This window comes from Falco rusticolus, chromosome 4 (genome assembly GCF_015220075.1).
Source record: "Falco rusticolus isolate bFalRus1 chromosome 4, bFalRus1.pri, whole genome shotgun sequence".
Taxonomy (NCBI): Eukaryota; Metazoa; Chordata; class Aves; order Falconiformes; family Falconidae; genus Falco; species Falco rusticolus.
Window position 1 is genome coordinate 80,138,011 of NC_051190.1, and position 24,496 is coordinate 80,162,506.

The following is a 24,496-nucleotide window of genomic DNA, read 5'->3' on the forward strand; positions in this document are numbered from 1 at the left end:
AAGACGTTCAGCTTTGCGGTCACTAGGTTTATTGAAAAAACAGCAGTTACTTCCAGCTGCCTAATAGGAAAATTACAGCTTCAAGGCTTACACATGAGATTACCATCATCTGTTAAAAAGACCAAAAATTTGAAAGCTGTTTTTCATTACTATTTAAAATAATTTTTCTCACTACTACAAATACATTCTATACTTGGAAAAGACAAGGATTTCAGATAGGACCCACCTTCACATTTTGAAAAAGCATAGCAACAATAATCCTCATTCAGAAAAATACCAGGTCAATTGTTCAGGTCTTGCATATAAACAGAAGCTTGTAAAGTAAAATGTGGCAACATATTTAAGCCCTCAATAGACCTGTTAGTTCAATGCTCACTCTGTAAGGATTATTGTGAATATAGAAATGTAGATTATTTAAATGTAAATGCCATGCTTTGAGAGAAGCTCAAATAGCTGAAATATTATTACATTATTAGATACTGCAGTATCAAATTATTAACTGATACCGTTAAAAAATCCATAGATCTTTCTGCTGGGATGCTGAGGTGGCCAGAGCTTTCAGATGTTTTTGCCCAGAGCTATTCCCTGTGCTGCACTCCCTCCAATGAACACAAAGAGGTGCAATGTCCTTTTACTCTGAGCCCAGCAATTAAAACTGGATTCCACACACTGCTAACCATCCAGTATCTGTGGTAACTTATTCCAAACGTGATTACAGAATGAAGAGGCTTCATAGATGGTCTTCTACCCTTCTCTTTTAGTAGTCTGTACACCTTAGTTGCCTGGCACAATGGTGCTTTCAGGTCCTTATTCTGAGATGTATCGGTGCAAATAAATAAGAAAAGTTCCTCCTGAACTATATCCAGTGTGCCTTGGATATACATTCTCTGACATAAACTTGATTTTTTTTAAAATTAGATAATGGTTAGCAATATTTTAGAAAAATAAATTAGTATGATTGCAGTGAAAGTAACTTGTCCCCCTGCCCTGGTTCTGTTTAAAAATATGGAATTCTGCAATTAGTACATTTGTTGGTTTTAATCACTATGCTGTTCTATAAGTTTATTTGTTCTAAACTCACCACTAATTAAACTTAAGAGAAATTCTCTCCCTTCTCTTCCTCCTCCCACCAGCTGAAAAATAAATATTCACATCAGTGTTTATTTTTGTCTCAATATATCATTTAACATATCTCATTTAGTTCCCAGAATCAGAAACTACTCAGGGACAAATTCTCATTATCTTCAGAGAGCACAGTCTCACTGAAGTGTACTTCCATGAATAATGCCGATTTAGATCCCCATCACTCTCTCTAGCTAATGACATTTTCTAGTTCTGCGACAAGAAATCTTACTGCTTTTACTAAAGAAAAAAAAAAAAAAAGAAAAAATCTCAGTCTAAAATATGCCAAAGGTACATACTGACCTGTAAGGCCACATGTCTGAGAGCACTCCGACCAAGAGGACCAGTCAGAAAGCTGACAGTTCACAGGACATTCCACCACACAGGTCATATTCATTTGCCATGTTTTCTCCAAACCAAGCTAAAAGAAAATAATTAATGGTCAGCACAAAACATCCAGTCTGTGTCATTGGTGCAGGGTGTGCACTTGGACACAGTGAATCAGACAACTAAAGCCTCAAGCAAGCATAAAATCATTACTAAATAAAAAGTAAAGCAATTAGGACATTTAAAAATCTCACTCCAAGACAGTCCTAATGCATATGCTGATTTTAAAATACATGCTTATATCTTATTTTCATCAATTATTTTCTAAATTAGAACCTGTAAATGGAGGGCTTGAGCTCTACAGTATCACTTCTACACAGTAGGTAGAAGACAAAGTAATTTATGAAGTACATTAATATAGAAGTATTTGAAGATTTGATAAGAGTTGATATTATATGAAGCATTTTGAAATGGGAATATAAAAATACTGAACTATCAGCAATTATTAATAGTTGAATTCAAGTGATGTTAGGAGCCAGGTTCAAAACTAACAAAAGGAGGAGGATAACCATGCATTGAAGAGTCAGTTTATTTGTCAGAAGTTGTTGCAGGTGCTCAAAATTTACAGGAGCTTAAGAAAGACTGAACAAGTTAATGGAAGAGAAATCTGAAGGTTTAAATACACAGAAACCATATCAGGGAAATGCAGTGTAAAAGCTGAAAACAGCTGGAGGCTGCAAGAGGAGTAGATGGAAACTTGTATATGTCTGTCCTCCTTACTCTTCCTTAGGCATCTACTTATGCCTGTCTTGGTTTTTTTCATAATGTGGTGTATAAGTTTATTATATATATTATGCTATCTATGCTACTGTATGCAAAAATATGGACAATTTGTTCTAAAAAAAATAAAAAAATAAAATAAAAGCTTTGCATGTTTTTCTGAAAAGCTTTGCAAAAAGAATCCTCTAAGATCCCTAAAGTAAAAGCTGCAAATGTTGGAGGACTGTGAGAGAAGGGGGCATAGAAAATAGCCAGACTCACATTTTCCCCAAAATAGAGTCTGTACTGAGCTATTCTCTGGGCAGAACTCAGCTTAACACAAACAAACGATAGAGCCCCTGCAGGCAAGGAAGAGTTTTATGGCCATGCTTTAAGACATCACAGTGGTTACATCAACCTTTGGTCTGATCCTGTAAAGCCATTTTTATGTTCTTATAAACTCCCATGCTCCAGATTTTCCCCACCCAAGGAAGAAAATAGATATTCTCACTAGCACACATGAGAATATATGATGCAAGATCGAACACAACTGATGACAAAAAAATTATCATAACAGTAATAATCCTTGCAGCCTGCACAGCTTCAGAAGGAGTTCAAAGGATAGATCAATTATGGTGTGTATGATATAAAACATGAAAGAAAATCAATCCTGCCAATATGAACAGATCCATATGAACAGATCTGCAGCTTCCCAGCATAAAAGACTGTCCTCCTCATTGGCCCTCCCCAGTGGACCTTGATCATTGTTAAGGCCTTTTAGAATCCCAGGAGGCTGTGGATATCTTTAAGTAGATAAAATCCCCACATATTTAAAAAAAAAAGAAAAAAAAAAGCGCAAACTAGACATTTCAAAACCTATTAATTTTAATGACTGGAAAGGTTAATGGCATAAAACCAGCAGTTAAGACTTTAAAAAGGAAATAAAAACACTATTTCCAACTAAATGTAAGCATGGAGCAATAATTAGGCACAGCATTAACATGCCCTCCATAAATAAACTACCACAAGTACTGGAAATGTTTCACCATGATAGACTTACCAAGTCTTAAATTTGCATTTGCAGTACCATTTATTGAGATGAATGAGGTTTTAGACCTCTGTTCTGTTTTATACATCAAAGAATGAGTTCTTGGCTTTTCTCTGTGGTACAGTACAACCTTGATTATCCAGATATCACACACAGGCAACACCCGAAACCTTTGGATAATCTGGAATTTGGATAATCAGGAAACTAGAGAACCATCTTTGAAGTCTATATTTGGGTCAAATCTTCTGAGCAAAGGCTTTAAAGCCTGCTGAATTGATTCCTGCCAATTATAGAAACATGACTGCTCTCTTTCAAGATTGGCCTTCTCAGCTGGACTTTGGCAGCTAGAGAAGGCAAAGCCCAAGAGACATATTAAAGGTGAAGAGGAGAAAGCTGAAAGGCCAGATTACCCAGGGTGATCTACCATTTGCATGCCTTAGATACTTAAGTGCTGCTGAAACAGATCTGGGGAACAACTAACAGGTTGCAATTTGATATTAATCACATATTCCTTTCTTCTCCCTCTCCTTCCTTCAGTTGCTGAACCACAATTCACCTTAGCTTAGAAAACGTTTGGAAAAGTGTTCAGTAGCTCCCTTACCTGAAAGAACCTCTGTTCTGGATGAGTTGTGGTTTCTGATTTGAGAATGACAAGTACTGGAGGAGTTACACTGAAAGCTACCGCTGAGCCTCTCACACGCCAGAGGCAGCAGGCTGCCAGACCAGCGTGCTCTATAAACCCTGTGATCCAAGAAAGTATCTGTATTTCTTTATAGGAACTTTTGGCACCACAGATTAACCTCTGCTGGAGGTTAATCATGTAACCTGACAAGCAGACTATTTGCCAATAAAACAGAAAATCTGGCTTTCTAATGCAGATAAAGCTGCTGGTTCCTAGGATTTCTGATCTTTAATTGATGGTAAATGCATAAAAATAAACCCATAAATATGAATATGACCAGGACCAGTTTGCTTTAGGTGATTTGATTTTCAAATACTCAAGGAAAGACAAGCTGAGTTCTTGTGATGTGCTAATTTTGTAGTTAGAGACCAAGTAATCCAGTATTACTGTGCCTTGAGAGTTTGAAGGGAACTATGTTAACTTAACGAGGACTTGGAAATAAGCTCTAGAAATTGATTTATGCTGGCAGTAATCAGGATGACAGGCTAGCTTCTTTAGCTGATTGACTGAAACAAACACAAGATCATATGGACACGTTAGAAACCAGAACACAGGGACTCGGAAGAGCTGTTTGTATTTGACTACGCTGATGCTCATACCTCGAGATGGTCATTGTCAAAAGGCAGTATGAAGGGGTTTTTTTTATATATAGCTTTTATTAGGTTCTTGAACCACATATTATATAGGAACTCAGACATTGCAATCAGGCATCTTCATTTCTTAGGGATCGGGATAGGTTTAGCTATTCTGATCTCTCTTCTTTGCATATAATGATAAAAAACATTAGTTCTGTAAATGTATCGACACATAAATTAAACAAAAATTTTGTTTTATTCACACATCTAGTATGAAGTTTTAGGATAGCCCAGGGGAAATTCCATTAGCTAAGTCATTATTTCATCTTGTTCTTATCATCAACTTTTCTAGCCACATGCATCTTATTTTGAACATCACTTAATTTTCTTGCATTGCCCTTAGAATGCAAAAACACAGCAAAAAAAAACTACCCCGAAGTATCATCTGTGATTAGATTAGTAAGAAGTGCATAGTACGTATTTGCATTTTAATAATTTCTTGAATACTCTCCTCCCATGACCTGGAAGGTCACAGAGTTGGCTTTCACATCTTTAGAGTGAAGGGTCTGGTAAGATAGAACAGCTTGGCTTTCTTGTTAATCAGGTTAACAGGTTTTATTCCTCACAGTTATTGGATCAGCCTTTGACCTTGTTGTGCCACTGCTTACACATCCATAATTCAACAAATAGTCTTAACAGTATGATTGGGGAGTGGATCAGAGCTTTCTACAGGAAGATGTATCTCTATACTTCTAGCAAATCAAAAGGGCAAATAAAAATGTATCACAGTGGTTGCTGATAAAGCCAAGACCCCACTGCAGTGATGTCTGTTGGCCAGTCATTTATGGCAAGCAGCTTTTGAGATATTCTCTTGTTGACCTAATTATTTCTCTGAGTAATAAACTTTTGTTTCTTTAAATGCAGGAAAGCTCCAGAGGTTTTCTGCAATGAGATTCCAGTGTAAAATGTAATAATTTGTTCTAGATGTTGCTCAAAATATTTGATTAACAAAAGGAATTTATTGGCTTAAGGGTTAAAGAAATATATTTCCCCTCAAAATCTAATAAAGCATATTTTTAAATTTAAATATTCATGTGTATGGATATTTTATATCGTGTTTTGGTATGAATTAATCAATATTTCAGTCTCTTAAAAATAACCCCAGTGCCAACTTTTCTTTCTTTTAATGCAATAAAACATTCACAGAATGCATTAGTGCATCTCCTTATTAACTTCACAGAAACTTGCTGGTAGGTAGCTAGATCCTGAGTATTTTCCTGAGACATAAAAGATCAAATTATTAGATTTGATTATAAACCCAAAAGCTATGTCTGAAGGAGGAACATGGGACAAAAGTAGGGTGTCTGCCTCAGCTGAAACCTCCTTTGCTAAGAACTTGCAGATTCAGAAATCTAGGATGTTGGAGGGGGAGAAGCCTAAGTAGGTCAGGTACACCATTACAAAACTATAGTCTAAAGTACATGATGAATTTCCTGACTTCCTCTACTTCTGATGGGCACATCCTCAAGAGCAGCTACTAGCTAAGAAGGTCCAACAGAAAAGGTGTTGGTATCAAGGCTGCTGTGGAGGCCACTCCAGCTTAGTCCCCCATTGCAAGAGATTTTGTTCCTGATGTCAAGATGGTGGGGCAATGGCAGCTGAAATGAGCTGTTACTTTCCATCAGAAACACATCTAGATTGCCCTTAATATAGCACTTTTGTTGTTTCCCATTTTCCTTCATATTACTAAGTCCATGCAATTGAAAACGTTAAGACCAACACAGAAAATGCCAGAAAAACAGTGCTGTCAAATCTGAAGTTAGTTTGAACATTTGCAAAATAGCTCTTTCAAAATTTAAGGGCTCCTGTCTGGTAGTTAGTTCTCTGTATATGCTCCTATTTAATATTGCATTTATGCTGCACATTTTTTCACGCTAGCTTGGGTATCTTTTGCACTGCACAGCTGGATACAAGTTGTTAGCATTTGGCCCAGCTGCAGAATGGCACATGAGAAATATTTTTCAACACATTGAGTAAATGATTGATACTGGCAGCTGTCCAAGGCTCCATGCAGAAATTGTATCAAATTATAATGATGATTAGTGTTCTGACTAAGATTTATTACCTTTATTCTACTTTATTAATTATTTTTTCTAAGTCATTTCCTTCAGGACAGAATAATTAGCATACATTCATGGAGGCACTTAAAAGTAACCAAAGGAAATTGTATAAAAATCACTGTTGCTGACACAGTTCATTTCAGAGGTACTTAACAATCCATGAATGGTGTTGCAAACATCTGGCAAAGATGGGTTACGTGCCGTATAGCTCTGTCAGCTCACCATTAATTAGCACCATTAGAAGGGAGCTTACTCACAGGTACCCACTCACCTCTTCACAGTACTTGAGGTCAACCGATTTGCCATCACTGCGAACACAATCGAGCATCCGTGTTTTGATACCATTACCACAGACAGCCTTCTCACTGAGCTGACATGTGCTCCAGTCTGGAAATAAGGAATTCATTAGCACAGCAGACGTTTTAGATAAAACTTATAATGATCCAGTCTCCCACCTACTTGTAATTCTGATGGCCTAAAATAATCCTCACAAGCAACTTTTACACATGCAAAGGCTCACGGAGCCCAGTTGCTACTCATTATTGGAAACACCAACTTCTATGGCAAATAGTGCCACAATGCCTTCCTGAAAAGTTCATATTTGGTTTCATCTGCATGGATTTTGAGCAAATCACAAAATGGTATGAGAAATACATTTCCTGGAGTTATAGCATGCACACTCCACCCAAGGTGCAAAGCCTCCAGTAATATTTTTATCTGGATCTAATAGCCTGAAGCAGTTCTTAGTGCAAGCTCCACAGCTCCCTCCAGATGAGACCAGAAAGCTGGAAAAATCTGTCCTGTAAGGTGAATGGAAGGAAGCCACAGTCCCAGGCTGTCACTAGAGCAAATTGTACCACAAATACCTGTCACATTGTAGTCATAGTGGTAGCAGTTTTTGTTCAAAGTGCAGACTTCTGTCTCGGTGGCAGCAGGACAAGACTTTCCATCATCTGGTTGTCTCAGGGATTCAGCTGATCTTTCGCGGACACTACTGCTGTTGCAAGGCTTTTGAAAGGGAAATTGGAAACAGCTTGGACATTTTGGCACCCCGATACCTACTCATGCAACATTATACCAATCTTTCAAATAATCCCTTCACAAAACACAGATGTAAAATAATGGGCTCGTGCTGTTACGTAAGAGAAACAATTCCCTTGTTATGTCAGAGAGAATTTAGTCTGCTCTTTCAACTTGGTACCACCCAAGGTGAAATATCCTCTAACTTTGTAATACCTTGGTATTTTCCTAACTAGTTCATATTTCAGTACTAGTGCTTTGGACCTATTTCACTCATACACTGGATATTGAGATGCTCACTTTCCAAATGCTATAGTGGAGTGGACCAGAGCCTGAACACTCAGAGGTCTTGAAACACCTTTTTACATTTGGTTTAGGTTTTTTGACATTTCTTTTTGCAACTGCTGGCAGGAAGGGAAGGGGAGACCCAGAATTGTCTTTCTATGGTCAGTCTGGATCTACAGCCTTTGCTTATTACAGGATAGTGACATTTTTAGTACAGTGATTGCACTGCTGTGCAGAGGCTCACAGGTAGACTCACAAGCCACTGATGAAGCTATTTCACCACACAGAACCCACCCCACACCGAAAAATGACGACAGGGGACATTATAGCTTGTGTTTTGCAACAATTTCACTTAATAGAAAATACTGGCACACTTTATGTGCAACCAACTACCAACAACCCTAAAGATGACAGTAAACTTCAATGTTTACATGTCATCACTGCTTAATTCAGCATCTTTGCACAATATGTCATGCATACATTTTTAAAGTGTCTCCTAAAACTGTAAATGTTACACTTCACTATACTTCTTACCAAAGAACAGTGAGACCATGATCCCCATTCAGACATAACACAGTCCTCAGGACATGGTAATGTGCATTTTCTAGCACCAAGTGGCATCTCTTCAGGATCACACAGATAGTCCTCTACAGTATCAGAAGGACCATCCACAGTGTTTAGCATGCACCTGGAAAAAAGAACTGCACATAAACTGCATTTGCCATGGATTTTGTACAGTAACTATATTCCACAGTATTCTGAAGCATTTTAACATTTTGTCAGCACATAATGATCACAAAGTAATAGAAATAACACAACTAAGTATTGATCTATGAATATCCAAGAAAAGCTTAAAGAGCTAAAAATAATCCTCATTTTTACAGATGACAGCTATATAAAGAAATGTGCAGATTTTAGACAGTCCCTGTCAGTGATCTGCTGAGAGTTTCTGGACGGGTGATTTACTTGACTTCAGCTTACCTCTAAGCCAGAATAATGCAAATCATCTAAAGTTTAGAGATATTTTGTGCATGCTTCAAGTCATAATTTTAAACCTAGACCTATTAAAAGTTTTTAAATTTTATGTTCTTAGTATTAATCCCTAATTTACATGGATGGTTTTTAATTACCGTTATATTAAATTAGCGGATGAAGCTCCAGTTAAGAAATGAACACTCTTAGTTTTGTAGAGTTGAAGATGACAGTCTTCATTCCACAGTATTTCCAATGCAGAATATCAACTAGTACATGACTAGGTTCACTCATATTAAGAGGCTTGCATGTGTTTTCCAGAATTGCAAGACAAAAGCTTATATGAATAAGAAGCCTTTCACACACAGAGAAGTATTTGGAATTTCTTCTATTTGACCAGATTAATTTTATTTACAAATTATCTTACATTATTAGACTAAACTAATTTTTGAAACACTCTCTGTTCTAAGGTAAATACAAGAAGTACAGCATGAGTATATATTAGCTTTGTGGAGTTAGTACTTTAATGGAATTATGTGATAATAAATGAAAAGTTAGATGTTTTTAGTCCCAAAGGGCTGAAAAAACTTCTTTTTTTTTTTTTTTATCTTTGACAGTAGTGTTAAAGTCTATTTTTCAACATAAACACTGATTAATTTAGATTTTTCATATTGGAGGTTTTTTAAGAGTATTCTTATAGGAATTTGTTTAGATGCTACTGTGTGAGAACAGTTATGCATAGGCTTTTTAACTTCGGGTAAGCAAACATTAAGACTCCAACCTTGTTGAAGTAAATGGTTACACTGAGAAAACAGTGCTATTGTGAACAAAATCATTTACTCGTGCCAGTTTCTAAGCACTCATGTCAGGCAAAAGAGAACATTTGGTAGTTCACTGTATACAGCTCTCATTTTGGACCTTCAAATTGAATTCACGTTAGGTTTTATTCTGACTTATAATCTCAAATTGTGTGTTACTTTGTGGTTAGCCATTAAAAGAAAAAAAACCACAACAAACAAACCCCAACAAACACACACTCCATATACTGCTTTGCTTGTTGTTGTACCACACCATGTGAGAATAATTTCAATTAACCTTTGATTAGAGCTCTAGGATGATGAGCAAACATACAAGATGCTTAGATCAGGTTCAATAAACAACAGAATATTTCTGGATTTTTCTGTTTCACTTCGTTCACTTTTGCCACCTTTTCCTGTAATAACTGTAGCTATTATCCCGAAGTGCATATGTACTTACAAGAGCTTTTAAACAAAAGTTTCATACAGAAGAAGGACCACTCCACCCTTCTGAAAAGCACTAACATCATATGTTACAGTGTTTGTAGTAATACAATATACATCAGTTTATAAACACCAAGGTCTATGTCCGTAACTAGTAGACAGAGCCATACTGCACTCACTGAAGATATTTGGATTTAGATCAGCCAGTGTTCTGGTCCAGTATACTACAGCTGGATTTAACACTATATATTACACAGAATTACATCAAATTGAATACAGGTATGACTGAAAGTGAACATTCTCTAAAGTAAATGAGAAGCAATACTGTTTTACCTGACTTTCCTTGTTTGAACACCTTCTCCACAGTTCTCTTTTAAGTCCACATTGGTCACTTTGCAGACACTCCAGGGCTCAGTGACCCATATGTACTGGCTGCAGTCACTGTGGCAGGGGACTACCTCATATACCTGGAATCAGCACTGAGTGTCAGTGTTGTTGCACGCAAGTAAGGTAAACATGCAAAGTGATCATGCAAAAAAAGGTTCATGCTCTTTTTGGTAAGAATAACAAATGTAAACTTGCTGGTTTAGAGGCTATAGTAACTGATAGGAAACCACAGAAGTAACAAAAAGTCAGAAGCTAAGACATCTGATGACAGATTCCCTGGTTTTCTCTGCCACTAAGCCCACAATATGCCATTTTCACCAATAACATCAACGTAACTAACATTAAAATCTGTAACTAGGCTAGCTCATTAGTACACCTTTTAGAAAAACACTGCTAAAACTTTGCTAAAACTTTAGTTCTATCTTTCATGTCTCTCCTCAACTATTTCATCCCACTGTTATTAGTTGTGGGGATTCTAAAAAGAGGCGAGCTCAAGGTAAATTACACCTATATATACCGGTTCACTTTACTTTTCATTGCAGATGCTTTAAATCATTCTAATATATTTGTGTACCAGCATTAGTATTATGTTTAGATTTGAATGCAAGTTTGAAATACTATCTCGTACAGTAACATATACATATACAGTGTTCCATGTATTTTCTCAAACATACACTACAAAAAACCAAGACAACATAAACATTGGAGCACAATCAGGAATCACATATTAGGGTTATCTATTTTAGAAACTCTTACCTGAGCCTGAAGAAAGTATTTTCAGGAACCCAAAAGAAAAACCAAAGATAAAAAGAAAGAAATATTAGAGTGAAGCACAGGTATTTAAATGACATTTATTTAGCTTTTATTACAAAAGTCATATTCTATGACTTCAGCCAAGCAAAAGGTATCCAATTTCTTTTTCAGATCTCCCTTGCTGTCATGAGGCATTTTTGCAAAAAGTTTGCCCATGGAAGAAAATAAGTGGTGAGAAGAGACTGTAAATTAGCTAATCTCTCTCTCAGTCTTAACACAAAATAAAACTGTTTTCCCCCTTTGCCTATAATGAGCACTAACTCTTCAGACAGTAGAGAATCCAGTTTCCCTAAGACAAGAGAAAATCCTCAATGGTTTTGGAGGATACTGGACTTCTCTACTAATTGGAATTGTTCTGACAGCATTAAGTGCAATAGGTCCAGGGGAATAAAAGGAACTAGCAGTTCTCATCCTTCCAAAGTTCCTAAATCCTTCATTGAGTATATTAGTTATGCACAGATTACTTAAAGCCCCTTGCCTCAAAATTATCTTATACTAGCTAACTTCACATATCATTCTGGTTATCAAGTCAGCACAACAAATGCTTCTAGACAAGCTAAAACACTGTCTTAAACAAGTCCTTGATTTCCTTTCAGTAACACTGCTTGAGTAGAAAAAGAGGGCTGATGGTTTGATAGTTTATCAGTTAACCTCAAGAAAATACCACCAGTCACCAAAAAAATGATGCCTCGAACAATGAATGAGTAGAGTGTCTGATAGTATCACTGTGCAGCTGATCAGCCCATGCACAAGACGACCATTATTATCAGCATATTTGGCCTTTCATTGAACTACATAAACGTTAACTGGCATAAAGATGGGTCATGGAAATGAACGTTAAGGAAAGTACTGGACTCACTGCACAATTTGCAGTCATACAGGCAGTGGCAATGTATTCCTGTCCAGGATTTCCAAAATGACAATAGGGAAGCCTTAGTTTAGGGAAAGAGCTCTGTATGTCTCACCTGGTTTGGCATAGAAGAAATACACGAACCCTGCATACTCAACAGCCTTTCAAGTAACATAAAAAATGGATATCTTACCAGAAAGCCAAAGGAAACCCTGTATTGCACTGCATGTGTTCAGTGGTGTTCTCCCGACCTTACTGGTATTTTTGTAAGTACGACTGCAAGCCATGGCACTTGGGTGGTGTAAGGATTGTATACCTGCCTGCTGGATAAGGGGGTAAATAATGCTTGGGGCCAATAAAGAGAGGGATGTCCTTATTTTCTCTAACAGACTCGGATTAACCTTTTCATTTTAAATCCTCTGAAGGCCACAGGTTTTATAATAAACCTGACTCATTACTATTGTAATTATGAAAACTTTTAGCTAGCGAAGTGGATACTGAGCAAGCTTCATTCAGTTCGCGTGTAGTTTGGGAGTCACCCTGGCATGCACAGCCCAGGAGGAAAGATTCTCCATTAAACATCTAACTCTTCTCAGTCCTCCTCCAAAATAGTCATATATGTCAGCCCTGAGAGACACTGAGCAACTCATTCTTAAACCTGACAAACATCCTAAGCACTTTATTTCAATGTTTCACTAGCCTTACCATTAGAAAGTTTTCCAAGGCTTAAGCCAAATCTGCTTGCAGCAGCCTAAGACTACTGCTTTTTATCCTATCCATGATGGCCATGGAAAACGGATTATTGCCTCCTTCTTTGCAACAGCCTTTTATGTACATTCTAGCAGACTGCCAGCATCCTCACTCCCATCTTCTCTTCCATGGTCTAGACAACACATTGCAGTCTTTCCTCAGCGTCCGTAATTCCTAGACCTCAGCTTACAGCATAGCCCCTCTATACTCCTATTCCACACACTTGTGGGCACCAAAGATCAAGTCTTAACCATTATGCTTTGTATGTATGCAAATAAGCATGTCGCATCTATAAGTAATAAATACATAAATAAAACAAATTACATTTAATAATTGAAATAAATAATCTGAAGAGTCAGTAGTTTTCCAGGTGAATGAATTGTGGATCACATTTAGATTAAATAATTAACTTAAAATGAGAATGCACGTGTATTCCCCTGCATGTTTCTGAATTGATAGTGAAAATATTTTAAACAGAAAGATACAGCCTCTATATTCTTCGACATTCTTATCTTACCTGTAGAGCTCCCTTCTCCTGAAAGTACTATATTTCAATTTTATTTTTACAATAATTACATTTTGAATCATCTATTACTATTTGGCAAGTACCATGTAACATTGCAACAAATCAAATTTGAGTCAAAGTACCGGTAGAGGGCAATAGTGTTGCATACAAGTGGCTAATAGACCTAGCAAAATCACCTTTGATGCAGAAAAATACAAGCCTATTATGTACTACATGAATATTAAAGAGGAAAAAGACTTCTGCATAGACTATAATTTGCTCCTATTGAAACACATTCCTCCTAATTTATAGCATATTTACATGCTGACCCAAATCGAGCAATCCTCATTCCAGTTTGTATTTTGATAAAGTAGATCACAAACTTAGTTTATTAGCTGTAGTTTAACACTTATTATTTTCTAAATTAGAACTAATTACACTCCCTAAAGTAGAAAATTAGATCAACAAGCCATTTCACTCTATGCTAGCAAAATGTCAATAGGATAATATTAAGTACATGCATTTTTATTCAAATGTAAATTGACAGCACTTTTTTTTTTTTTTTCAATCGTTGAATATTTACAGAGAAGACTGTGTGGCTGTTTAACATGCCTCTGCAGACTGTATTAAATTCCACAGTAATATGAATATAAATCAACTCTGAAGAGCAAAAGTTAATTGGCAAGAAAGGTTTTTCTTTCTAAAACTCTCCAAGCAAACTGGAGCAAACAAGCTTCAGGAGTTGGACCTGGACTAGTGCTAAACCTGGTCCCAAAGACTAAGTTCTCATTTGTGGTCAAAGCACTCCCAGTGTGCTCTTGGATCACATTTTCTGGCTTAGTTTCTCTTGATCCAGCCTGTGCAGCCAGACTGCTCCATATTGGAAAATCAAGTGCAGTTACTAGGAGATTGACTTCAGAAGTGCATTCCTGACTGGAACTGCAGTTCCAGGGCAAATGTACCTGGATGGTCAAGCTCCAGCTTGAGTAACACCTACTAAGGGACACTGGGATGATACTCCATGTGTGTTTGAGAAGTTTTAATTTTCTTTCTGATCTAAGATGGTTGGGGAATGACATTAAGAATCTTACCAGTTGGAGCATGTGTAATGAGACATTTTACCCGCTGTAAGAGATCTTCAGAAATGTGGTCTTCACAATCTGCATGTAAGAAGGGTTTTTTTTCTCAAATCTGCAGTTCTGGCAGATGAGGAAGTAATGAAGGCAGATCCTTTGCTGATTGAGGAAATCTAAGGCAACACATACTCCTTCTACCTGCATCTGCCCCATATGTTATACAGTTTTTCTACATTAACAAACAATACAGCTAAAAGGGTTATCTGAAGTATGGAAAAAGCTATATCAATAATGTAAATATAAATCAAATTACCTGATTGACATGATCTAGCTTTGGACAGGGTCTTCCACCATTGTAGGGCTTTTCACGGAGCCATTTAGACCGAACCTTTACCCCACTCCCACAGGATTTACTACAGCGAGACCAGTTGGACCACTCACTGAGCTTGCAGTCTGAGGGACATGGAATAATACAGGCTTCCTCAATATAACCTGTGTGAATGGAAAAGAAAGTTAAATCTGTTCAGCATGTCACTTCTCCCTGAAGCTCTCGTCTACTTCATTTAGATTGCCCAAAGTTTGACTTGACAGGACTGTGTGAATAGAGAGATTTCTTCATCATTAGGGCTAAATTAAATTCTGCAGAAAATTGACACATGTATCTGGAGACTGTGCTAGAGTAGCAACTAAGCATCCTCGCTGCTATCTGATTAGGATTCACACTCACCAGATTTCAGCATTCAAACTTTCTGACAGCTACAGTGTAATTGACACTAACCATCTCTCAGCCGCATCATTCTTACACTGTAAAAACAGTATTTATTTTTTTAAGGAAAAAAGGTTTAATTAAAAACTCCACCACCACTGTATCAAGTAATTCAATTGCAGTTATACATCAAAAATCCAACTGAATCAAAAGATGTGCACCTTACCAGCCTGCAGCGAGGGAACTTAACACCCTGTGACCTTTCTAAGGCTAGAAAGAGAGAGTGGCCTGCCACATTAATGATCTGCCGATTAACAACCATCTGCCCCCAGCAGCACACTGAATAATTGCACTGAATGGAAAAGCAGATGTTTGGTTTGGATAAGTCATTGGTGGTGAGAGGTTGGAAAGGGGTATGCCATGGTCTGCAGGGAGTAACATGAGGCCTCAATTCACTGAATAAGTGAAAATGCTTTTCTTTCAAAAGTAACATATGCCATAGCTCCACAATATGTGTCATTCATGCCAATATTTACAGCAGAAGCTATAAAACCTAAAACAAAAAGCTGGACATTACTGCATTTTACAACTATACCCTAAACCTATATGAAATCTCCTCCCCTTTCCTGCATCAGATCCATAACGTATTTGCTGTTGGCAAATGTTAAAGTAACCTCTTGCATTTAAAATGAGTTAAAATATCTGATGGACACAGTTCCAAAATTAACACATACTTTGATAAGATCATTTTCACATGATTGGCACAGTTTGCTAGGCACAGTATGAAGTGTTTCTCACATATCTTGATTTTATTATTTTTTTTTTTTAGTTTGAAAGCAATCACTGTCATTTTAATCAAAGCTGATGTTAGCAGCTTTATGTTTTTAACCTATACTTCTAAGTAAAGCTAGTTTATTCTGTCTCGTAAAAGCAACAAATACCAAACAATCACAAGTCATGGAAGGAATCAAAACACTGAAAATATTTCAATGCTATATACCTATTTCTAGTTGCTTCCATTAATTTGTTTTAGATATAAAGAACAGAAGGAGGGTGTTTTTTTAAGCATTCAAATCGGTTGATGATTTTATCCTATATAGCTTTTCTCTGCTTGGAAGTGTTAAATAAATATCCACAGCACAACCTGAATTTGAGCACTGTGAAACTACCGTTCACCAAATGTATCTTCCTTAAAATGACTAGAACATTAATAGCTTGAATTACAAGCATGTTTATTAAATATCTCTCACCATTTGATTGACCAGCTCTCTGATATTATATGAAAGGTACACTGTGTTAGACAAAATATATTTTTGAAGATCATATCACTGCATATCAAAGGTGGTGACATAGATTGCCCTGCAGTACTAAATGCAAACCCGATTACATTCCATGTTACCTGACATCTCTGAGTGAGTCTTAGAAATTAGACGTACCCTGTCTCAGAGCCCCATCCTACAGTGAACTTTGATTACATAAATATCAAATTCTGTATCTTCACCAGAAATGAGCTTTTAACAAACCCTCTTAGGTGCTGCACAAAACCATATACTTACGCAATCAAGAAACTATGCAATGAAAATGGACAATAACAAGAAATTTAAAAGAAACAATTCTGTCCAAGCAACAAAGTGTTTAGTGATATTTATTGTCTGCTAGAACTAAACGAAGATTTTACTGCTCCATGAATTTTCATGAGATACTGAAATGCTGCTTTTACTTTCAATATAACTTCTAAGTAAATTTTTCTGGAGAAACCTTTCAACTATAACACATTTATGCCATTTAGTGTTAAATTGCTGTCTTTGTCGTTAATGTCTGGAAGAAACAAATTCAAGTTGCTTTAAATGCGTTGTACATCCTTAAGTAGGTAACTTTAACTGGTACAGGCTGCTTCAGAAAACTTCATTTTAAGGACTTCCATAAACCTCTGAGCTATTTTAAATTTGTCTTAATTAATCTCAAAGGGATCTTCCCAATCTGCCCCAGTCATAGAAAAAGATATTCTCCAGGATATCGTGATATTTTGGGAGCTGGATAACTATAGCATGGGAAGACTTCAGAGCCTACCAAAGGGAGCCTGAGTGGAACATACTAAGCTGATTGACAAATTAGAAACTATTTTATTTCTCTTCAGCTTATCCAAATGAGGACAATAAAGTTGTTTGGTTTGGTTTTTTTTTTTTTACGTCATGAGAATGCTAGCCAAAAAGTTTAACAAGATTTTTAGAATCTTGTACACAGACATGGTATCAAATACATTATACTATACGCAAGTCCCAGGTAACATTATAATTGTACTGAGCTACAGTTCAAGTGACTCTGTAAAATATCAAATGAAACCATACCACTACAGCAACCTCTTTTCACACTGCTTATGAAGGATCTACATTGAAGTCAACCACTAAAACTGCTTTAGCACAGAATATAATTAATTCAGAACAGCATCATATTAAAGGCATAGCATCTTAGTGAGAGTTGCAACATGGAAAACTACAAGCCTGCATATATGTTAGAGTGTTTTGGAGAAGATGCTGTGGGCCTGCTGATATTTCCCACTCACTTTATAATGAAAAAAATACTGAATCATATAGCTATTTCCTATGCCACGTCGAGGATATCTAGCCTATGATGCTCTCCTATCCCTCCTTCCTGTTTCCATAGAAAAGAACCAAATTCCACATACGAAAATCAACCAACTGAACAAGAAGAATGGAAAAAACATGTGAAAAAGAGAGCAAGAATGGAATCAATCACTGAAGACATAAAAAAGCTCTACAAGGTAGGAAGGCTTGGAGCTACTGGAAATGTGGAACATTTTTGGAGAGCAGAGAGAAAAAACATTCAGTATTATGCAAGATGCAAGACAAGCACAAAAAACTCCTAACCATTGGTATCCTAAGAACACTGGATAAAAAAATAGGTCAAGGGCATGAGCAGAATAAAGAGATCCAGAAAGGTGTTTCACAGCTTCCAAGCCTTCTCCAAACAGAAGGAAAAGAAAATAAATAAGTGAAGTTACTTTCCATGGCAAAGTCAGAGGTCAAAACGTGACAAAAGAGAGAGTGAGGAGGAAGAGAGGAAAGGGTAAGAAAAGACAGGGACAGGGAATAGGAAAATAAATGGCTCATAACACAGAATCAAGAGAATTGTAAAGACATACTGCGTAGGCATAGAAAAAGAAAGAGAAGAAAAGAAATAACCATCATGCCAAAAGTAATAACTTGGTGAAAAAGAAACAGAATGCAACACCCTCAAGAGCCTACTCTAGTATCTCCTGATCAGACAGTGAAACGTAATGGAAGAATGTTTCTACAAATAAAAAATAGGGGACAGATTTGCATTCTATAAGTAATTAATGTGCAGAATGAAAATGACCCTGTTATATCTGACATCAAAAAGTTTTTGGCATATTAATACCCTGGCATCTTCTTACCCTCTCAAGTGCCTCACTATTTCACTCTACAGACTTTAGTATTTAGCTGTGCCACTGGACTCCCCTAGAACCCAGATAGAAACAGACTTCAGATTACTTGCAGATATTTCTCTAGACAAGAAAGAAGACTGAATTAAAAAAAAAAAAAAAAAAGGAAAATTACTTGTTGTGAATGACTTGTTCCACTCCATTTACTACTCATCTAATGGTACTTTTCAGAAAAAACTCTGAAGCATGTCATCACCTCATATGCATTTCTGTGTGTATGATGGCAACATATCTTTTAGGCTGATTAAGGATGCTAATCTCCAAAAGTTCATAGCAATTGCCCTCAAATTCAAGAAAGCAGATATTCAGACACTTTGAAAATATTATACTCTTTTTTTGTTTGTTTGTTTTGTTTTGTTTTTTTTTGGTTGTTTATTTCTTAGAGAGCATATTGTGATATAGAAAAAATACATAGAAAACATAAACACAGAAACCAGAAATATTACATGCAAATGGGACTGGTGATGCGGATACATAGTTTCTGACATGAAAAGGACATGAACGAGCCATTTTCCAATTTTCAGTCTTGTTTCCACTCTGATCTAATGATTCTTGAAAGGGTGCCCCTTTGTTAGACTGTAAAATGTTATTAAAGAAACAGTCCTCTAACAATTATATCACACAGGTTGTGTAATTATAATTGCAGCAAATGTCATGGTAGAGCCTTCAGGTTTAAAGAACAACCAAGAAATTACCAATGTTGAAATAGAAAAGATGCAGAGAGAAGGAAAGAATGAGAGCAGTGAAGCAGCTTTGAAGAGCTGAGGAAAACAGTGTGAAGGTAAGGGAGCAAGAGTGAAATAGAAGACCACGACTATAAAGGCTGAAGATACGTTCTCTGGACATCAGCAGTTCATGTTGTGCCTGCTATTTCTTCTCCTGACTAAAGTCTTTCACTGCCTGCTTCCTGAAGTTCTTTCTTCTCCCCCATAACATCTGAGCGATGCTGGAGAGAGGAGACCTTGGGATACTGTGGTACAGAGCCTTAGCACTGCATGGTCCAGAAAGGTATTGGAAAAAGATGCCCATCTCTTAAGGCCTATTCCCTTTCCCAGTGCAATTACTTCAGCTCCTATCAGCTGAACTTCACAAAGTTGTGAAATGGGCAGTTGTCCACTATGAGCAAGAACAGGGCTATTCTACCATTAAAGGTTACTGAACGACAATTTAACAAATGGCTTTGAACCACTAGGGGTATGAACTGAAGTCACTATTAAAAGGGAGAGGTTTACTGTCCCATTGCTAATTGGCTATAAAATCTGGACTGCTAGAACAAAGTCATTAACAGATGTGGCAGATAATTTATAATGGGGGACTTTAATGGACTTCACATTTTGTCTGATGACAAAGCAGGCTAAGTAGGTGGGTGTAAGATTTTTTTCCCCCAAAACTGCACCTGCAATGTGTAAGAACAGACTGACTACTCGAGTTGAAGTGTCCACACATAAAGAACATCTTAGAAAGTGTTTACATCAACTCTTTTGTCCTTAGGACTGACAGAGTGATGCACCTGCTTTCATGACTAAAACGTCATACTGTGTTTCCAAGAAAAAAACTGCAATGTCAGAATGGTTTATGTTCTTTAACACAAGGTTGGGTTTTTTTCCAAGGAAATATAAATTTCTGGGATCTCAACTTCCAGGACAAAGAAATAAACATTTATTTGCATTTCACTTCCAACAGAATATTAGTTAGCTATTCATATTTCTGCCTAGCCTTGGAAAGATAGATTGAACTCCATAAGATTTTTTTATTATTATTTTTTCAGGATTTCCCTTTAAAGCCTCAAAACCTGAGAGCAATTTTTAATACTTGACAGCAGTTCTGTCTCTGGTGAACTAAATACAGGTGTTTGGGTTGATGGATGACTGGTTCGTGACTGATGTCCTGTTGACAGGGCAGCTACAGTCGCACCATAATGCAGAGGCCTAAGCCAGTATTTCTGGTGTAGGGTAATATATAGCATATTCCTAAAGAATACACCACAGGACAAATATGATATCTTGTATACATTACAAAAGAAACTTAGGAAAGATACAAGCTATGTAACAGCAAAGTATCCTCATAACTATTTGAGAACCTAAGTTTACCACCATAGTAGATTAGAATCTCCTATGGAAAAGATATTTCAGAATAAACACTTGACAGGAAATCTCAATTAAAATTTAACACTGCCATTTTTTGTTGGTACATTTGTATTGCTTCAGGTTAGAATACTGAAAGTGAAAAAAAAATATTAAAAAATCCTAATACAAGTGGATACAGCAAGTTCTAACTGACATCTTGCACCCTATAGACTCTGTTATAACCTATGAGATTTTACTATCACATGTAAGTGATGAAGTACAAAAATTCCTCGATTCACATTGATACTCCTAGCAGCTGTTGCAAAAGTATTCACTGATACACAGATATTCTTCTCTAATCCCCTGCATAAGCCTCATAGCCATGGAGGGCTTTGTAGAGTCAGCACAAATCAATGCATCTCATTTAATTAATGCTAAAGTGGGAAATAATCTCACACTAATAAGGCAGCAGACAAACTACCCTGGACTGGTTGACTGTGCCTAAGGTCTTATTAGCAAACTGACATGAATTAAGAAGGGTAATATGACCTATATAAAAATGCTGCATCTGTCTGCCATGTTACTATGTTTGCCTTCACTACGCGCACACAAACACTACCACCGCTCAGCTTATGTGGGTCATGATTCATAACTGACATATGATGGAGTAAAACTAAATATTGAAGAGTAAACAGTGTAGTTCATAAGCATGACAGTGGCTTGCTTTTGGGGTTTTTTTGTCATGAAAATTCTATGTACAGTTTAAAGGGACCACGAAGAGACTCAATTTTTTTCACAAATGTACGGAAATAGATTGTTGGCAGACACATGTCATTATCCACAGAGCTCTAGTACACTAGTGATGACAGGGATAAAGCTATGAAAAACAACTGCTGCTTTTCTAATGGGAAAAAACCTCTCACATTTGACAATCAAGCAAAATACACATTTCTGAACTACTCCAGTAAAATTACCCATGTAGTACTGAAACAAGGCAGGAAACCAGAGAAAGGGCAATTTCTGTGTCTGCTATTAAGAAAAGCAGGTAAACAACAACTCAGTTACCACTTTTAGCTGACATTACCACATCTGCTGACAGCTGTTAGCTCCTGCCTACACTCTGCAGAACTGGTATGGATGAAAAAAACACCAGTGGCAGAATATTTCAAATGGCTGCTGAACAGTGCTCTTTCATCAATGAATGTAGCTCAAATTTGAAACAAAATATTTTGAAAAGTAAAAATATTAGGCAGATACAATACTGAAAAAAACCCCACAGAAAAAAAGAATACAAGAAAAAAACCCTCCTTGTCCCTCTGCAGCTGAAACTTAGGTCTCTTTTCAGCTGTTAGCTTGAGGTTTCTTCTGAAGAACCTGTTAATCTACAGAAAGCTAAGGACCCTCCTCAGAAGGACTCTGCCCTCTCCTATTCCAGTGTTCTCACCAAGCAGTAACAACAGATTTATTTAATCATAATTTGCTTCTCCTTTTTTGTTATGGTCACTCCTGTCTTTTTGAGAAACTTGTTTGTACTTGGACTTTATAACTGCACCCCAAATGTCAAAGATTATTGCAAGAATCTCTTATGGGTCTACATATTAGGGCTTTTCTTGTGTCATACCCTTCCTTTAGCACGGTGTCTGTGAAACTGTTAGTTAACTGCTCAAATCTTTTGAAAATGACACGTGTCAAGCAGTAAAAAGAGCTCTGAAGTATTTATTCTTCTGCTCCTGTTTACTTTTTCTTTTCTGAGTACGTCAACTGAACTGTGATTATAAGCAGACAACATTTCACAAAACAAACAGCTTATGAATTTTTTGGCACTGCAGAGCAGGTCTGTCTTTTGATTCCTCCCCTTCAAAACAGCATGACTTGCCACACTGACCTGTTCATGGTTTCATAAATTTGCATAAAACTTATGACAGTCTGGCAATCTGAGTTTCTTGTGCTATTTTAGTATATCATACAACATACCCCATGATACATTAATAACATCAGCGTGGGTGTAGTTTGTCGCTCTTATCAGATTTATAGGATGTTGTCACAGGTGAAGTACAATTGTCTCCATTTCCCACCTCATGATTTCAATCATGTCAAGAGATAACAAAAAAGTAAAAGTTGTACACCCTACAGGAAACATCTTCCCTTAAATAATGGTCTTGATTTCTTTCCTAATCCAATCTAATTCATCAAATCATATCCCATAAAAACTGTGATTAAATACTATACTACCTGGAAAAGAAATAACAGACTTACAGGAACTAACAGTAAAACAGATTTCTGAATAAAGCAGATAACACAGCAGAAAAAACCTGACTTTCCTGGTCTGGATCAGTTACAAAATTAGTGAAAAATTCAGTGTTATAATTTCTGTAGGGAAATAAGGAACTCTGTTAGAATTCATAAAAATAACCCAAGCAGGCTTAAATTATGAGTCCTGTCAAGTTTAGCTTGAAAAGCTAAAAGCAGATTGATGGGAAGCTACAATGCACTTTTATTTGCTAGCAGGTAGGGCAACTATTGTGATACCATAGAAGTCCCTTGTTGATTTGGCATAATATAGCTTTTATGCCTGTTCTTAAAGAAAAAAACCAACAAATAACACACTGAAATCTAGAGATGATGCCAAACTGAAGAACTGTCATACACCGAGGGCATGAAAATAACAAGAAAAACATCATAAATACTGGCAAGATAAAAATAAGATTTAAGTGGCAAAACAGCAGTTTATACATGTTGAGAAAAATAAAACAAATCATCAGACCGTAATCCATGAATACAAAGCAGATATTCAGAGAAGGAAGCAAACATATACTGAAATTAGATTGAAACATCTACATCATTTGTTCTAGCCCCCTTGTATTTGCAAAAGTATGCTAAACCTGGAAAAATGATGAAGGCAGACAATAAATTAGGTAAGCCTTAGAAATAAGCTGCACTACATGTATGTATAACACCCATCAGTAATAGGGTTTTGTTCTAGAAGAGCAGAGCTACTGGAAAGGAAACCATAATTTTACTGACATATTCCTCAGCAACACTTCAATTCCTTACCATGAGTGAGGTTACATGCCTTGTTCCCTGTACGCCTGAAGTTCCTGTCAAGCAATTTTAGAAAGTGCAATGAATGCAGGACTAGTTCAAGAGCAACTCCAGGCTTGATCTGCCCATGCCCTACACCATGACCCAAGGTAAAGGTATTGTCTCCCTCAAATGTAACAGATGAGAAAATACACAAGATGCCTTGTGCTTCACTATCAAACCCAGGTAACCAAATGCATGGGGAACGGAAGAAAAAAACCAAAGAACGAGACACCTTAATAAACTGATTTAGAGAAAGAATTCAAAACAAAACAACGCCGAAAATCAAAGGGTTCAGGCTTCCCAACCTACAATAAATATAGTAATGACTCACAAACATTTCCAGTTTGCAAAAAGAGCTAAAAGAGATTTCAAATCTCCTGCGAGAAGAATGGGATGGAAATGTAGAAAGGAAAAACAAATTAAAGCAATGCTATATTGTGTTTTGGGAAGGGTGCTTCTGGAGTCTGCTATTGCTAATATCATGCAAAGGGTAGTCCTGGCTATATTAGGTATAATAACAACATACGGTTTGTAGCTTTTCCATTTGATTATTATTCATTGTGGTCACTGTGGGTATAGGTGACATTCACTGATAAAATCCATTGGAATAGAAATTACTACCAG

General features: G+C 36.8%; 1 protein-coding gene across 2 annotated transcripts in view; it reads right to left on the minus strand.

Annotated features, from left to right (window-relative positions):
• Positions 1 to 24,496, minus strand: part of THSD7A (thrombospondin type 1 domain containing 7A) — a 287,802-nt gene that overhangs the window by 17,801 nt on the left and 245,505 nt on the right. For both annotated transcript variants that reach the window (XM_037383975.1, XM_037383974.1), the window contains exons 17-23: positions 14,846 to 15,024; positions 11,295 to 11,300; positions 10,485 to 10,618; positions 8,473 to 8,626; positions 7,500 to 7,641; positions 6,905 to 7,020; positions 1,426 to 1,543 (exon numbers count right to left, since the gene is read on the minus strand). In XM_037383975.1, the coding sequence (XP_037239872.1) occupies positions 1,426 to 1,543; positions 6,905 to 7,020; positions 7,500 to 7,641; positions 8,473 to 8,626; positions 10,485 to 10,618; positions 11,295 to 11,300; positions 14,846 to 15,024 (849 nt within the window). The remainder of the gene's footprint in view (positions 1 to 1,425; positions 1,544 to 6,904; positions 7,021 to 7,499; positions 7,642 to 8,472; positions 8,627 to 10,484; positions 10,619 to 11,294; positions 11,301 to 14,845; positions 15,025 to 24,496) is intronic.